The 16029-nt window shown below is 53.0% G+C and overlaps 5 protein-coding genes across 5 annotated transcripts; 2 read left to right on the forward strand and 3 right to left on the reverse strand.

Moving 5' to 3' along the window:
• Nucleotides 1–208: 208 nt before the first annotated feature.
• On the reverse strand, nucleotides 209–3113 carry J7T55_002223 (nadh oxidase; the record flags this gene model as incomplete). The annotated part of the gene is made up of 3 exons (XM_053132751.1): nucleotides 209–395; nucleotides 453–1634; nucleotides 2344–3113. 3 exons carry the CDS (start codon nucleotides 3111–3113, stop codon nucleotides 209–211), a joined length of 2139 nt encoding a protein of 712 aa, XP_052989194.1.
• Nucleotides 3114–3467: 354 nt separating this feature from the next.
• J7T55_002224 (uncharacterized protein) lies at nucleotides 3468–4022 on the reverse strand (the record flags this gene model as incomplete). The annotated part of the gene is made up of 1 exon (XM_053132752.1): nucleotides 3468–4022. One exon carries the CDS (start codon nucleotides 4020–4022, stop codon nucleotides 3468–3470), a length of 555 nt encoding a protein of 184 aa, XP_052989195.1.
• Nucleotides 4023–5478: 1456 nt separating this feature from the next.
• On the forward strand, nucleotides 5479–6276 carry J7T55_002225 (uncharacterized protein; the record flags this gene model as incomplete). Its single annotated transcript, XM_053132753.1, has 1 exon — nucleotides 5479–6276. The coding sequence occupies one exon, from the start codon at nucleotides 5479–5481 to the stop codon at nucleotides 6274–6276; it is 798 nt and encodes a 265-aa protein (XP_052989196.1).
• Nucleotides 6277–7850: 1574 nt separating this feature from the next.
• J7T55_002226 (vacuolar protein sorting-associated protein 35) lies at nucleotides 7851–10932 on the forward strand (the record flags this gene model as incomplete). The annotated part of the gene is made up of 4 exons (XM_053132754.1): nucleotides 7851–8140; nucleotides 8275–10492; nucleotides 10546–10692; nucleotides 10768–10932. The coding sequence occupies 4 exons, from the start codon at nucleotides 7851–7853 to the stop codon at nucleotides 10930–10932; spliced, it is 2820 nt and encodes a 939-aa protein (XP_052989197.1).
• A 653-nt stretch (nucleotides 10933–11585) lies between these two features.
• Nucleotides 11586–15444, reverse strand: J7T55_002227 (uncharacterized protein; the record flags this gene model as incomplete). The annotated part of the gene is made up of 4 exons (XM_053132755.1): nucleotides 11586–11774; nucleotides 11906–14442; nucleotides 15071–15228; nucleotides 15317–15444. The coding sequence occupies 4 exons, from the start codon at nucleotides 15442–15444 to the stop codon at nucleotides 11586–11588; spliced, it is 3012 nt and encodes a 1003-aa protein (XP_052989198.1).
• Between the last annotated feature and the right edge of the window lie 585 nt (nucleotides 15445–16029).

Consider the following 16029-nt stretch of genomic DNA (forward strand, 5'->3'; position numbering starts at 1 on the left):
GTCAAATTCATTATCGGGCTGTACAAGCATAACGGTAATGGATCGGAGGCGACTTTGGGTGTCCGTCAATACTTTGGCAGAGCTCAGCGGGACAAGTGTAGTTAATAATGAGAAATGCGAGATGAATATTTGAGACAAGGCTCTAATTAGGTACAAAATCGACTGGAATCGAGCAAGGAAAGCCTTAGCTTGCAATCAAAACATATATTCAAGAAGCATAAGCAGCCCCAAAAGGTTGAAGTTGCGTGCCCTCAATATCCACATACCCAAACTTCGAACCGTCCTTATTATTAGCCATTCCTTCAGACCATTTCTCCATGGACTTCAAGAACGCATCCTTGTGCTTTTCCTGACTCAGATCGAGGGGCGCCTTATCCTGCCCAACGAGTCGGATCCTGTTGTCATGGTATTAGCACATTGCTGATGAGCCCGGGCAGATGCTGACTACTTACTGTGTTCCAGCAGCCATGTTTGTGATTCCAAAGTCTTGCTCATCCAACTTGTATTGAATTGCACTCTTGACCTTGCCCTCCAAAATTTTCTTGGGCAAATCAAACTCATGCGCAATGGGTCTTGCCAGTGACACTCCGTGGACAGAGTCCAAAGCCTTCACCATGGCGCCAGCGGTTCTCAGGCCGCCGACAACATACGCTTTGGTCTTCTTGAGTTTTGGCACTATGGTATCGGCGAACTCGAGGAAGAAAGCCTCCCGTTTCTTTGTGGATTCCCTCTTATGTGTGAACGCCAGCTCCTCGTACGTACCACCAGAGAGTTCAACATAATCGAAACCATGTTTCTCCAGCTCTTGGCACAGCGTAGCGCAGTCCTCCGGACTGAAACCGCCCTTTTGGAACTCGACACTGTTAATCTTGATGCCCAAGCTAAAGGATGGATCCTTTACACGGGCCTTAATTGCGTCTGCAATCTCCATTATAATGCGCCCGCGGTTCAGGAGTGAGCCTCCATACTGGTCGGTACGCTTGTTTGTTGATGGAGCAAGGAACTGGGCCAGTAGATAGCCGTGGGCGCTGTGCAACTGAACACCGTCGAAACCGGCCTTGTGAGTGTACTCGGCCGCATGTGCAAAGCCCTCGATAACCCGACTGATATCCTTCTGTTCCATCGGCCGAGGCTTGGCAAATTTCATCCCCATGACGTCGCCCTCAAGCTGTACATCGCTTGCAGAAATGGGGTGCTTCTGAACGTCTTCGGACACCTGACGTCCAGGGTGGCTCAACTGCGCCACAAACAAACTCCCCTCCTTCTTCGCAGCAGTAGCCAGCTCCTTGAATGCTTCAAATCTTTTGCCCTGAGCAGGTTCATCCACAGGAATGATCGGGTTTCCGGGAGCTTCGAGATGGTCATATTCGAGCATAACATTTCCGGACAGAATAACCCCAAAGCCGCCTTGTCCCCATCGTTGATATACGTTGATGAGTTCTGGTGTCGGGATGCCTCGCTTCTCGAGGTTGTTTGCATCCCATGTTGATAGGCGCTCTGTCATAGCTGCCTTCATAAAACGATTCTTTGCTGTCAGACCACTGAATTCGAACTTCAGGGGCTGGCCCAGAGGGCTGGGGTCAACATCCTCGGCTTCATAACGTGTAGACGCCATACTAGCTTCTGATCGATTCCTGAGACACAAGTAAAAGTGGAATTTTCACTGCAGTAATATTATGCGTGAAAGTATGTTCAGTCTTCCAGTCTTTAAATGGTTTGTGGAATACATGACCAAGTTACCAGTACAGCGTGTGACGCTTTATTTTATATCATGTCTAGTTTCTCATTCAGACCAGGCTATGAAGTCACCATTACTACCATGCGATTTGGTATTAGAAATCACAATGCCACGGCAGTTCATAAAGTGGGACTTGGTAAATCCGCTTTTGATGAACTTGGTACGTAGATTTTGTAAGGGGAGAAAACTGTTAAGTCATGTCGTCATTGCTGGCAGACCAGGCATTACCCAAGCAAGAAAGGCACTAGGGGCGGATAGAGACCACGGGAAGTATCTCCATACAATATTGATCTAGATCTCCGTCTTATTAATTTTCAAGACGCGATAATCACATTCGTATCCTCACAGCCACTTATCTTGTGTACAGCTTAAAAGGTGCCCTTGCAAATGTGACACTGGGCTGAAGAACCCACCATTCCTGCGATCTAGCGTCTGCGGTCATCCTGCTTTCGCATCGATTCACGGGAAGACAGGCCGCTAGTGTTGGGCCGCGGCAACGCCGGGGTGCATGTGCAGTCTGCTCTCGAGTGACCTTGGAAAACGAGAGGGTGGAAGTCGAGGCTTAAAAGACATTAGGCCAAAAAGCGGTCTCCGCAGCTACTAACTCCCTCCAGACCTTCTCCGATCTCTGAACAAGTGAGTTTTGAACATCTCCGCCCAGAACACTCGACACTTCGGAAACAGCATGGTCAATGATGCCGGACAGCTGGTGAACAAAGGCCGCGAACTCGCTATTAGCCCAGTTTGGGATGAATTCCTTTCTCAAGGCACCTCCGTCTGCATCTTCCGGTCCAGCGTTCCCGGTCTGCTTGGATTTGGCCCATGTCCAAGCGTCGGAGTAAGTCTTCTCAGTGCCCCAAAAGACAATGGCAGCTTCCAGCCATGGGAGAGGCAGGCTCCTGTCGACGCTCGCAGCGGGGTGCAGCGACCCAAAGAGCTTTTCAAACATGACAAGACCGGGCAGCTTTGAGGTGCCTGGGACTCGAAGAACATGCCTTCCGCCCTCGGTGGTAGTCATAGTCTCAAGGTCGATTGGCAGGTCGTACCTGCGAGCCACATCGATGAACAAGCGCTCCTCCGTCCGCAGAGCCGTCAAGGTAGAGAAGAGCCAGTCGACGAATCGTGTCACGGGCGCCGCCTCAGTTGCTGGCTCCGGGGTTGTTTGCGGCAGGTCGATGACAGACAGCGTACGTCCGACGGCCTTGATATAGGCGTGGAGGTAGAGCCGGTCGTTAGCAAGCCATTTGCCCAGGGTCTGCTTGTCGAGACGCCCCTCTCCGGCCGCCGCGAGAAAGGGAGTTTCGGTGGCGGATTTGTACCCCGATGGGTCAACATCAATGAGGTGCGTGGTAAGCGAAAAAGAGGGAGTGGTCATCTTCCTGGATGACGGGTAGTTTCTTCTCGTTTTGTGATGCCAATGTAGAAGATGTGTCGTTAAGAGCGAGTACATCGTTCACTTCAAGCTCTGGAGTGACGTAGTGTTCATGTGCCCGGTCACATACCCGAACCCTACACATTGTATATTTCCTTTTTGTCTCAAGTTACAAGACGCGCGGAGCCATGCCTTTACATTCCCACGAAGGGAGGTGTAATACATTTGAGACCAGTCATGAGGCCTGGAACACTGACGAACTTCAGCTTCCCTGCGTTCGCGGGCTGATAAACGAGATAGTCAGGCCAGGCCAGCATTGAACATGGGCGGCTCCTGCGCCCTCAACGATCAAGTACGTCAAGTCCTCTGAGGGAACCCAACACTCTTTAGGTTCGTCTCGTCCACCTGTTGCCCTCTTGCCGCCTTAACCAACCCATCCAACCAGTCCTGGTGGCCCAGCAGCATTTTGTTCGGCTTCGCTTCCGACCATTCCCTAAAAATCTGCCCAACCTGGCTTTCTTGTGTCAGAATCCTCACCCTGCCACCGTCCAAGTCCTCCACAAGCCACGCGTGATAGATTGCGACCCCTTCACCCGCCTCAGCGCTCCACGCCAGCCTTCCCGCGGCGGATTTCCCCGGTGTCACAGACTCTTCGACAGTGCATGTCAGCGGCGGAAAACCAAACGTGGCAAATTTAAAGATGTCGTCTTTGTTGAGCATGGGACCCGACTCGGGCGCAGTGATCTGGCCGCAATTTAGGTAGTACGACTCCCATTTTGTGATATCGTTCAGTAGCGCCCATATCTCTGCGGACGTGATCCCCTTGGCGATGACTTCGTTGGATACAAAGTTGTCTGTTTCGCCCGGGGTGAAGTTGGCCGGCCAGGTGATCGCGGACTGAGTCTTGGCCATGCTGATATCGGGGGGTAATGTCTTGGTTGGGATGAGGAACTAAAAGATTCTTTTAAAAGAGCAGTGACTTGATTCGTTGCAATTATTATTAAGATCTCGTCTTAGTGTGGAATTCTTGGTGATACTTATATGTCTTGTATTCAGAGGCTTACCAATCTCCTCTTCAAAATCTTCGATATTTGCGGGGTTTCTGATTAGTGTACATCCACGGGGAAACTAGTAATACCGTTCTAGTCACCAACTAACACAATTCACTGACTTAAGGCACGCTTCAGCTTGTCTACTTTGCAGGAAAACACCTCAATATCCAAGGACTGCGGTAGAGGGTTGACATGTTTGCTCATTCAGCCTTCGTTAAGAGGTAAGAAGATAGCAGCAAATTGTTCAGATTGTCTTCTCCGCAAGTGAATTCGTGGCCTGGCGACCCAAGCATAGCACGTGAAGATTCCCCAATTCTACATAACCCTCCATTGGCGCTCCTGTTGCAGCATCGACAAACACGTCCAGGACCAGCATGAGATCACAAAGACCTTTCCGTGTTCTACCCGCCTATCGATGGCATGCCAAAAAGCTTTTTCCCAAAAAAGATGCAAGGGCGAAACTTGCAATGTCACAAAACCTTTCCAGCGGAAAACCGCATATTCGTCGTAACCACACATACTATATGAATATCTTACTGCCACTGTCTGTTATATCGCCTCCTGGTGTCATTTCATCAGGCTTGGAGTCCACTTGGCTATGACGGACGCTTGTGCATTGCCTTCCACTCCTCGTAGGAAGGCCGTAGGTGACCATTCGTTAGCCGGTGGCCATATCATGTGCGGCTTCAGGCCCCCGTGTTACCACGAGGTTACCCTCTGTTGGTGCTTTTGATGCTGTGCGCCTTAGCAACGCTGCTCCGCCTGACAAATGTGGCAAGTTGTCAGAGTTCATTTGGGTTAAATACTGTGGGTTCAAGCTGAGTTGAAACGGCTTTCATGTTTTCATTGGTAGATGCCTCGCTCGGAGATCCGAGACTCATCGCCGAGGCTCGGATGTAAGACAATGTGCGCAGCTCATGACGATGTTCAGCGCAGGATGAGAAATCCGACGCTAGCAGCGTGGCACAGTCACGTGTAAATACATAGGTACTAAGGATTTCTCCCTGCTGCTTCGGGGTTACGACCTCCTACATCGACTTGTATTTGCCAAAGTGCAAAGCATGGCGGTTTTTGTGATCCTGTGTCACGGTTCACCTCGGTGTTTCGAGCTCAAAATGCAACGACCTATTACGGCCATCAAGATGAATTTACATTTAAGAAGGCTTCTTCTCGACCGAGTCCTGTATCTCCCAGACCGTTGGCAGAGAATCATTCAAAGCTAGATAACCATCTGGGCATTTTTTTTCGAAATAATCAGTCTGAAAAGCCACAGGCGAGGAGGCTGGAAGCCCAACGATAATTCTACGAACTCAAAAATGGACGGTCTGAAAACCATGGCGTCTTACCTCAGAACCCGCCCTGTCATGACAACTACCGCTACCCTTCTGCTTGGAGCTACGATCATTGCCTACCGTGACTACCGCGTTTATATCGCCCTCGGCCCGCACGGTCTTCCTGATACGTTCTGGGGTTGGTATACTCAGCTCCGCATGTCTCTGAAATCCCGAAAGGACACCACCGTCCCGGCCCCGTACGATGTGGAGGCTGTTGCAGGCCCATACGACAGAGAAAGCTTCCTGCCCAAGACCGCCGTTGAAGGGCTTAGCTGGCGCGCCGGGAACAAAGCACCAAAGATCCCTGGTTTCGTTGCTCCTCAGAGGCAGGTCAGCGATATTGCGAGTTCCGAGATGAAAAAGATCATGTATGCGCACCTGGATGCACTAGTTGCCGCAAATGATCATGTCTTGCAAACACAGACGAGTGTCTTGGAGGGCCCGGTTCCGGCGATGGGGATGAGGGCCTTTCTACAAACCGACGAGCAGGACCGACCCGAGATTCTGCGGAGTACTAGAGGTGAAATGTGTCACATTCACCCGCCAGACGGGAGCACGCATTTGATAATGAGCCTGGTAGATCAGAAGAGGGTGATTGAATTGGGATGGGGCAGGCGGCACAGGTTGAGTGGTGGGGGAATTCTGCCATGGAATTACACCTTCATTTACGCTCCGCGTAACGACGAAGAGCTGGCTGTGTGGAAAAAGATTGTACATGCTGGCGCGTCCTTCTGTTGTGCCGGCTTCGCTCAGATCCAAGCTGTCAACGTTGGTGCGTGAATACACCGCGAGCCGTCAGGGCATTTTCAGCGTTGTGGGACTTGGATGGCTGCGAGGGTAGCGAGGTGTGTGAAGGTCAAATGACTGTTCACATTCAATGGGAATGTGATCATGGATGATGCTTGTTACTACGAAGCCATTCCTTTGTCGAAATATCTAAATCGCAAGGCGAGGACTCTGCAAAACCCTGCCAGTGTCTCTATCTCTTTCTGCTGTTGGATTCGGTGTAGTAAGTCTTCTCGGTCTATGCTTACGGCCTCCGTACCTGGGCCTTCGTACCTGGGCCTCCGAGATCTCCCTAGTGAGATGCAAATCTTGCCACACGGCCTCTGACTTGAACCAAGCTCTTGAACATGCAAGAAAGTTCATCGGATGGTGGTCCTCGCTGAGGACCAGAGCCTGTTGCTGCGAGAGCTGAACAGGGTGGCAGAGAGAAGCTCAGGATACATAACTTGCTGTTAACGATATTGGCCTTACTGAGTCTGACAGGGCGGATGCACGGCGCCGTACTCGAGATGAGACTTGTCCTAAGATGAGAATCAACCCCATTCCATGACCGTGATGATGACTACAAACAGCTAAATTTGTCGCCGTAAATAGAATTCCTACGAAAAGCTGGGTGGACTGTTTCAAATATGTAATGGGAATGATGCCATTGGGATGTCACATGGCAATTGAGATGTGAAGATTGGGAGAGTTTTGAAGTCAAAGGGCGAAGCTATGATTTGTGTACGTTACTGGATATGAATTCATTATTTGATGCTGAGAATACGAAAGAGACCCGTCCTGCTACAGAAGCAAGGAGGAAAAACACCGACATCCAACTTTGACCCGGCGTATGCAAAAGCTCAGGATCAGACCAGTTTGGAGCTCACATGAAATTCGGGGGATGAGACCTACACAGACCCGGCATAGACCGACACAATGGTGAATCGCACAAGGATGACAAGTGAGGACAACTTGAGAAGGCGAGTCCAAGCAGGCTGGCAGGGTACCAAGGTTCAACGCGTATAGACTAAATGGGGTAAGGGTGGTGGAGCAAGAGGCAGTGGAGGAGACGGTCTCCAAGGCGAGGGAGCTGGGTGCTGAGCAGGCTGAGTCATCCAGCTCGAACCCCCCCCCCCCAAGCCCCTTGGGACTGGTACCCACCTGCGGCTTCTTAGTCTACCTGTCTACCTGTCTAGTCTACCTAGTCTGACGGTGACGAAGCAAGCGGGAGCTCGCTTGTGCTAAGGTGGGAGAGCTCGACAAGATACCCACACCCACGCCCACGCCCAAGCCCACGCTCCTTCTGCTGCCGTGCCCATATCATACCCAGTATGCTGTCCATGAATTAATTGATAGACTGACTGAATTACTGACTGATTGGTTCTTTGATTGACTGCCAGGGTGCTGCAGGAGTTGGTCGCCTTCCCTTGTCCCAGACGTCCCGTCCATCTTCTCTGGACTAATTCCAGCTATCCCGGCGTCCACGACCCTGCCTGCTCTTGGCTTACCTTCCGCTCGCATCTCCTTCCCACCCTATTTCCTACCCTTCAACGCGGCCAACCGCCCGACTGTGACAGCAACCGCAACTGCGACCGAGAGTGCGACTGCGGCGCCCGACCCTGCACCGAGACGGAACTATTGCGCCCACCCAGTACGGCGAGGCCGCCATAGGGTGGATCGGTGGACGATATCTCGAGCAGAAGAAGCAATCAATCCGCAAGATCAGAAGCCTGTCCGACGCCATGGCTGCCCCTGCCCCGCCCGAGGATCAGGTCCGCCTGCTCAGCGATGCCCTCGAGGCAGTGCGCCACCAGACCGGCTTGATGCGCAAGTGTCTGGATATGCCTGGCAAGCTCATGGATGCCCTGAAATGCTGGTACGTAGTGTCACGAGCCAAACACCCCCATCCGCATGCTGCATGCTCTCGCACCACGCCGTCTCCATCTGGAGCTTCACACAGACAGGCCAACAGCCCCCTGGACTCGGACTCACATGCTCTTGCTCATCTAGTTCCACCCTCGTCTCCGAGCTGCGAACATCCAGTCTCGGCCCCAAGCAGTACTACGAGCTCTACATGGCCGTCTTCGATGCCCTCCGCTACCTCTCTGTCCATCTCCGAGAAAACCACCCCGTGAACCACCTCGCCGATCTCTATGAACTCGTCCAGTATGCCGGCAATATCGTGCCTCGGCTCTACCTCATGATCACCGTCGGCACTGCCTACATGTCTATCGAGGGGGCACCGGTCAAGGAGCTTATGAAGGACATGATGGACATGAGCAGAGGCGTCCAACATCCCATAAGGGGCCTGTTTCTGAGGTACTATCTGTCCGGGCAGGCTAGGGACTACCTCCCAGCAGGGGAAGGAGATGGCCCTGAAGGTAACCTGCAGGACTCCATCAACTTCATCCTCACAAACTTTGTCGAGATGAATAAGCTATGGGTCCGCTTGCAACATCAGGGTCACTCCAGGGAACGCGACATGCGGACACAAGAGCGCAAAGAGCTCCAGCTGCTAGTCGGCAGCAACATCGTGCGCCTGAGCCAACTGGTGGATCTAGAAGCCTACAAGAATGGAATTCTCGGTCCTCTCCTGGAGCAGGTTGTACAGTGCCGTGACGTGCTCGCTCAGGAGTACCTGCTGGAAGTAATCACACAGGTCTTTCCCGACGAGTACCACCTTCATACTCTCGATCAGTTCCTCGCAGCCGTGTCACGTCTGAACCCACACGTCAATGTCAAGGCCATCGTCATCGGTCTGATGGACAGGCTGTCGGACTATGCAGAAAGGGAGGCACAAGACGAGACCACGGACGACAGGGCGAAAGTCGAACAGGACGCCTTGGTGCAACTATTGGAAAAGGCCCAGCTTGGGTACGAGGAACCCCAGCCGGCTCGCCAATCCCACGACAAGTCTGAGGAGCCAACCGCGGGCGAGAATGGAGACAACCACGGAGATGACGCTGCGTCAACAAGCGACACCCTCCCTGGAGAATCAGAGCCTGCAGCTTCGGTAGCAGAGACTGAAGTTACGGCTGTGAACGGAGAGGAGCCAGGGTCACCAGTCAAACACCGTGGCATCCCAGAGAATGTTGCACTTTACGACATCTTCTTCGGCCAGGTACAACACCTTGTTGAGGCGCAACGCCTTCCTATTCAAGACACCATCGCACTGCTGGTGTCGCTCACAAATCTGGCTCTCAATATCTACCCCGAACGACTAGACTATGTCGATCAGGTTCTGGACTATGCGAACGCGAAAGTCCACGAGCATGCCAACAGCGCCGACCTGCACTCTCCTGTTGCCCAACAAAGTCTGCTCGCGCTTCTTCAAGCCCCGCTAAAACGATACGTCTCCATTTTCACCGCTTTGTCCCTCCCTTTCTACGTGCCCCTATTCCAATCCCAGACATACCCTACCAGGCGTGCGGTCGCTGGCGAGGTTGCGCGGACCCTTCTTAAGAATCAAACGCCAATATCCACAGCCGCGCACCTGGAAAATGTGCTCGGAGTGCTCGCAGTCTTGATCAAAGAAGGCTCTCAATCTCAGGGTTACCCAGGCGTTTCGTCAGCACGAGCCCGCGCCATGGAGACGGATGAGACGATGGAAGAGCAGGGCTGGCTGGCTCGGCTGGTACACCTACTTCAAGGCGAGGACAATGACACACAGTTCAAGTTGCTGCAGATGACTCGCAAGGCCTACGCAGATGGCAACGAGCGCATCCGCACCACAACACCGCCTCTCATCACCGCAGGCATGAAGCTGGCTCGACGATACAAGAAACGTGAACACTACGAAGATAACTGGTCCACTCAGTCGTCGGCCTTGTACAAGTTCATGCATTCCGCTCTTTCCCAACTCTATACCCGTGTCAACGGCGCCGGTGCCTCGGAACTTGCCCTGCGCCTGTTTTGCGCTTGCGGGCAGACGGCTGACCAGACAGGCCACGAGGAGGTGGCCTATGAATTCTTCGCGCAGGCTTTCACTGTCTATGAGGAGGCAGTTAGTGACTCCAAAGCACAGTTCCAGGCTGTGTGCGTGATATCTAGCGCCCTGCATACCACGCGCAACTTTGGGAAGGAGAATTACGATACGCTTATCACCAAGTGTGCTCAGCACGCTAGCAAGTTGCTGAGGAAGCCGGATCAGTGCCGCGCGGTGTACTTGGCAAGCCATTTGTGGTGGGCCACGCCGATCCTTGGAAATGGCGAGGAGGATGGAAAGGACGTGAGTCTGACGCCGTCGACGATTCATCAAACATGGTGCTAATTGGATTGTAGCTCTACCGTGACGGCAAACGGGTCCTAGAGTGCCTGCAACGTGCACTTCGGGTGGCCGACTCCTGTATGGAGACGGCCACTTCCATCGAGCTCTTTGTTGAGATCCTGGACAGATACGTCTACTACTTTGACCAACATAATGAGTCGGTAAGTTTCGAACGCAGCCCAAACTTCACGTATGGAAAGTTCCAAGTAACGACACTAGCTGACTTACTCCACAAGGTCACCACAAAATATCTGAACGGGTTGATCGAGCTTATCCACTCGAACCTCGCCGGCAACCAGCAAGATTCTGCATCGATCGAGAACAGCAAGAAGCATTTTTTCCACACGCTCGAAATCATCAAGAGCAAGGAATATGAGGGAGTCGTTCTGACTCCAAAATAAACAGCTCGTCAATAGGTGGAGGAATGGCGTGGTCTGAGTCGGGAAAGGGAGAGACAAGATCCAAATGTCCTTATCACGAAATCCAGCCAGCACCAGATGTTTCTCACATGGCAGGAAGATATCAATAGTGAAAGCAGTTACGTATAATGACCTGCTTGTAAATATGCACATCTAAGTAATTACCATGAACGCCTTGTGACTGATTCGCCTCCTCAAGCCGCATGTGTATCTGCTGGCCCAGAGAGCCACGAGACGTCACAGATGCTGTCAAGTGCAGCGAGACATATTTAACGTTTCCTGCTCCCGAAGACATCGGAAGCCATTCGATTAAGTAGATTCATTCAGAGGCCAGGAAGACCACGAACTACTACTTGTGATAATATTCAGGAAAGCGGCCCTCGGTAAATACCGATCCAGAAGAATGTGTGCAAAAATAACAAATCAAACAGCCCGTCGATGACTGAGCCTCCAGTAGAAGGCAGATCAATGAACCCGCCTAACGCCATGCCATGCCATGCCATGCCTGCTTACTTACTTTCCTTGCTCTTTGCCCCAGTGAATGGGCGAGCAAGCGGGTGAGTGAGATGACCATATCCCCCATCTCAATGTGGGCAGCCATGTCTATATAATTGGCCTTCTCCTATCCATCTTGACTAGGACCAGTTCTTCAGCGCCGTGGCAGCATCCCTCATGATGCGCGCCGTCTTTTCAACGGTGATGTTGGCCAGCGTCCAGTTGCCGCTCTCGACAACGTCGCGAATGGCGGGGAAGAATGCCTCGTCGTAGCCAGACCAGAGCTGTGGACCAAAGACTACGTGTCGGAATTGTGTACGGTTGGGAATCTGTTCGTTCATTGATGGGTCAGTCCAAGAAAGCTCCACCAGGAGGGCGACGGCAGGAGCGGAAATCTAAAAAAGAAATCCGGGAAAAGAAAAGAAAGAAAAAAGAAAGGAAGGGGGGGGGGGGGACCTACACCACCATCCCTGGCCAGATCCAGGAGGTCGGTTTCAAAATTCGCCATGTGGTCATTGTACTCCGTCCTTTTTTGGCCCAGGCCGATGGGCTCCCACCCGTTCGCTGCCAGGACACTGTTCTGCCAGACCTGCTCCCAGTCCTGGAAACTCCCGACTGCATCGATGGTCCCGAGGGCCGCCTTCTTAAGGACGTTCATATCGAGGATCGCCTTTCCGTCTTGGTTGACAGCTCTCTTCTCCGCCCAGTCAGATAGCTCATTGGTCCATTTGTATAGTGCGTTGGCATAAGCAGCCATGTCGAAAGGAAGAACTGGCCGATCGGACAGTTCCAGAATGATGAGTCCCATGAGCTCTGCCAGCATGCCGTGATACACGAAGCCAGGGTCACCGACGAGGTCCATCCAGTCGAAATTATCGTAGCTTGAGTGGTACGGGTGGCTCGGCAGGCCGTCGGACTCTTGGAAATAGAGGTCCAGGGACGACGTTCCTGCGATATCTTGGAACGCAACATAATCACTCCCGGCACCGAGGCCCTCCAGCTCGCCACTGCGGCGGTCCCACAGCTCCCGGAGCGTTGTATTGTAATTTGGGTCATAAATGCGGTCGATGACGCGGTATAAGATCTTTTGGAAGACGGGACTGCCAGAGGCGTGGAACTCGTCGCCCCCGATGGGGGTATCCACGTTGATGTAAACATATCCGTCCTTTCGCAAGCGCTCGAGGCTTTTCTCAACGAATTCGGTAGACCCAATTAAGTTATATTCTTCGGCATCCCACGACATGAACTCGATCGTACGCAATGGTCGCCAGCCGCGATCAAGCAAGTCGCCAAAAATGCGGGCCAATTCCATCATCACTGCTGTGCCGGATCCAGGGTCCGTGGCGCCGTAGGACCAAGCGTCACGATGGTTGCCGATGATGATGGACTTTTCGGGCTGCTCAATACCCACTATGCGGCCGTAGACGTTCCAGATTGGCTGGTCGGCAACCTCGTCCTGCTCGTTTCTCAGGCGCACGACCGGCCCCGACAAATTGCCAGTCCACCACTCGCCGATGTCTGGTACTCCACCCTTCCACTCATCCGGGGCCGGCTGACCGAACCCCTTGATGTGCTGCAACAACACTTGAGCGTCGCGCCAGGCCAGAGGCAAGCTTGGGATGTTCACCAGCCCCGCAGATTCATCCGGCTTCAATCGAGGGAGTCCCTGCTTGCTCTCCCAACCTGGAGTCAAGACGTCACCAACCACCCAACTCATCAAACTGACGCCACCACGCTGCACGCCATCCGCAGGCATAAAGCGTCCGTCTGGGGCGACGTCGCCCCGTAGAAAGCCGTCATCTCGGGGATCACTGTAAATGATGCAGCCGGCGAAGCCGGCGAGCTCTGCGGCCTTAATTTTGAGCGCGCGATCGCCTTGTGTACCGTAGTATTTCACCAATGCAATCGCCCCCTTGGTGTCGATCCCGCTGTCGGACAGTTTCTTGAAGTCCTCCCTCGAGCCGTAATTTGCGTAGATCAACGGCCCCTGAACAGTTCCTGATTTCGAATGCCCGTGAAAAACGTACGTCTGGTGGCCAGCAGTCTCACCACCCGTCTCCCCTTCTTCCAACTTCGCAGCCCACACTGGTTTGTTTTGGGCGTCGAGGATTTCCACAGCGCGCCCGTCGGCTTTTGGGTAGTTTAGGTATACGTAGTACTCGTCCACGGTCACATCCTCCAACCCGTATTGGACAAATAGATTCTTGGTGTCCATCGCCAGCGCGAAGTCCCCTTCAGAGCCAGCAAGATGCGCATACGAAGTAAAATGCTTCAAGTTCTCCCGTATCTGCGCTCGATCGACACTGCTCTGAACATGTATGCGGACGCTCTCGGGATCAAACATCTGGCCACCGCCGAGCCGCCTCGTCATGTTGGAGAAGAGGTCGCTCATGAACAAGAGCCAGAGAAAGCCCATGACGACTAAGATGGCCAATACGCGCCCAACCAGGAGAAATGTTGCAGTGGAGTCCATAGCTGGAGAGCATCGCCGCCTTGGTGTTTCATTTTCCGTATTGCTACCACCGTTTGCTCTTTCGCCCAGCCTTATAGACGGTAATTTTGGTAATCGCCAGCGCCAAGACCATTTCCACTGCGGTAGGGATAATGAAAAGGGTATCCGTTTTGACCATAATGATGAGCGGGTGCTGGCGCCATCGTCTATTTCCAACTCTTGCATCTCCCTCCGAACTAAGTCATCCTCCGCGCCAGCGTCTGACCCTGAATCCTCATCATCGGTCTCGACTGTTGGTGGTCGGTAGCCACCCGGTCTTCGCTGCGAACGCGCGGTGCCGTTCGTGGTGCTTGATCTGCCGCGGGTGTTGGGGAGGCCATCGGAGTCGTAGTCGCTGTCGTCGTGTGCATCGTATGGCGAAGCAGCGGTGCGATCGTAGTGGGTTTCATCGAGAGCGGACCGGCTATTGCCACCAATGGCTTCATCATAGGTCGGGATAGGAGGGAGGGCATCGTAGCGATGATCATTTTTGTTGGGAGCCATGGCTGATACACGTCGTCATTGGGAAGGGGCGAGCTTGCGGCGATTCGTTGTGTGGGTTAGCGAGAGCACCTGGACTGGAGTTGAATGGAACGATTGAGGGCGACCAATCCGATCGAGTTGAGTCGAGTTGATGTGAAGGCGAAAGACGAAGAAAGGAGCGACAGAACGGTGGACAGAAAGGGAATTTGCTATGATCACGACAAAGAGACGGCGCTCTTGGGTAGCGCTGATGTTGACTTCATCGAGGTAGTTGTGGAAGAAGGATTGACGTGGTGCTATGCGGCCATGATGGTTTGAGGGAGGCCTGGCAGTGTCAGGAGGGTGAGGCCAAGGAGACAAGACGAGACGAGACCTGTTGCGTTGCGGCCGATGATACGGTAATCCCGTACTCCGTAATCCGCACGTATCCAGTAGACTAGTAGGTACCTACTGGACCACCGTAGCGTAGTACTGTGCCGGCTGTCCGAGGGTGGATTCCGCTGACTCAGCAGCCCGGTCACTGACGACAGTTCTTAACAGAACCCAGACGGTTGATTGCTACAGTCATTGGCAAGTTTCTAGCCATGCAGCTGTCTTAACATCCAAGTACGCTGGGAGGCTGTACTCCCACGGCTTTGGAGTCTTCGATACCTTCTTTGCCTGAGAGGACAGCAGAGCCCACCTTCAGGTTCTGAAGAACGACCGCCAGATTCATCCGCCGTTCTGCTCTTCGGACACCGACACGACAGATGACATGTGGGCCCCAGATTTTAGCCTCGAGAGTGTGAACATATTCCCTTTCGAAGCTCCTGAAGAATTGCGACAGCTTCAGTGTTGGTACATAAACCAGGCCTGTCCTCCTCTTCCCACACGGCATAGATATCTATGGTGGAATACATGAGCCTCAGGGCGTAAAACGCCATGATGGCGTGGCCGAGGACGCGATCATATGGAGCGTCAACTGCGAGGTCTTTGATTTGCCGTTGCTCCAGGGCGTCCAAACCACGGCGTATATGGTCATTCATGTCGATCTCCAGGCACTGGACAGCATATCTTCACCAAGCAGGTCATTGAGGGTCCAGGAAACTGATCCAGGCAATCGACGCCATTAGTGCCCAGCGGCCCACGTTGAACTGCGGAAACTCCAACAGGTCCTTGAGCCCGTCTCCCGCACCAACAAGGCTGATGATATCCTCGCCATCTCGAAACCATAGCTTGTGTGGTAGTGAATAGGGGGGGGGGGGGTTCAGTCAGGTGGGTCTGACTACGTCTTTAAATAGGGTGCCCTGGGGCCCTTCTGCCCTTAGAAACACAACTAAGCCTACGAATACAAACAATCGCATATTTGCCAGACCCAGTCCTCCCTGCCACAGCTTGCCTGGTCGGAGGTCTAGTGTGCTGGTAAGGTGAATGCGAGCCCAGCGACGGGATTGCTGGCAAGCTGAGGCGAGGGGTCGAATCTGGCATGTTTCTTAATCTTTGAGGCTTCAGGCACGAGCAGGAGGGTACCTTTGTCGTCAGTGTCGGAGTCGACGCTGAAAAGCCCCAAGTGCAGAACTTGTGGGCCATTGATGAATAATACTACTTCTGGCGTCTGTTCTTGTCTTTGG

This window comes from Diaporthe amygdali (assembly GCF_026229845.1).
Source record: "Diaporthe amygdali strain CAA958 chromosome Unknown NODE_33_length_508711_cov_65_296071, whole genome shotgun sequence".
NCBI lineage: Eukaryota > Fungi > Ascomycota > Sordariomycetes > Diaporthales > Diaporthaceae > Diaporthe > Diaporthe amygdali.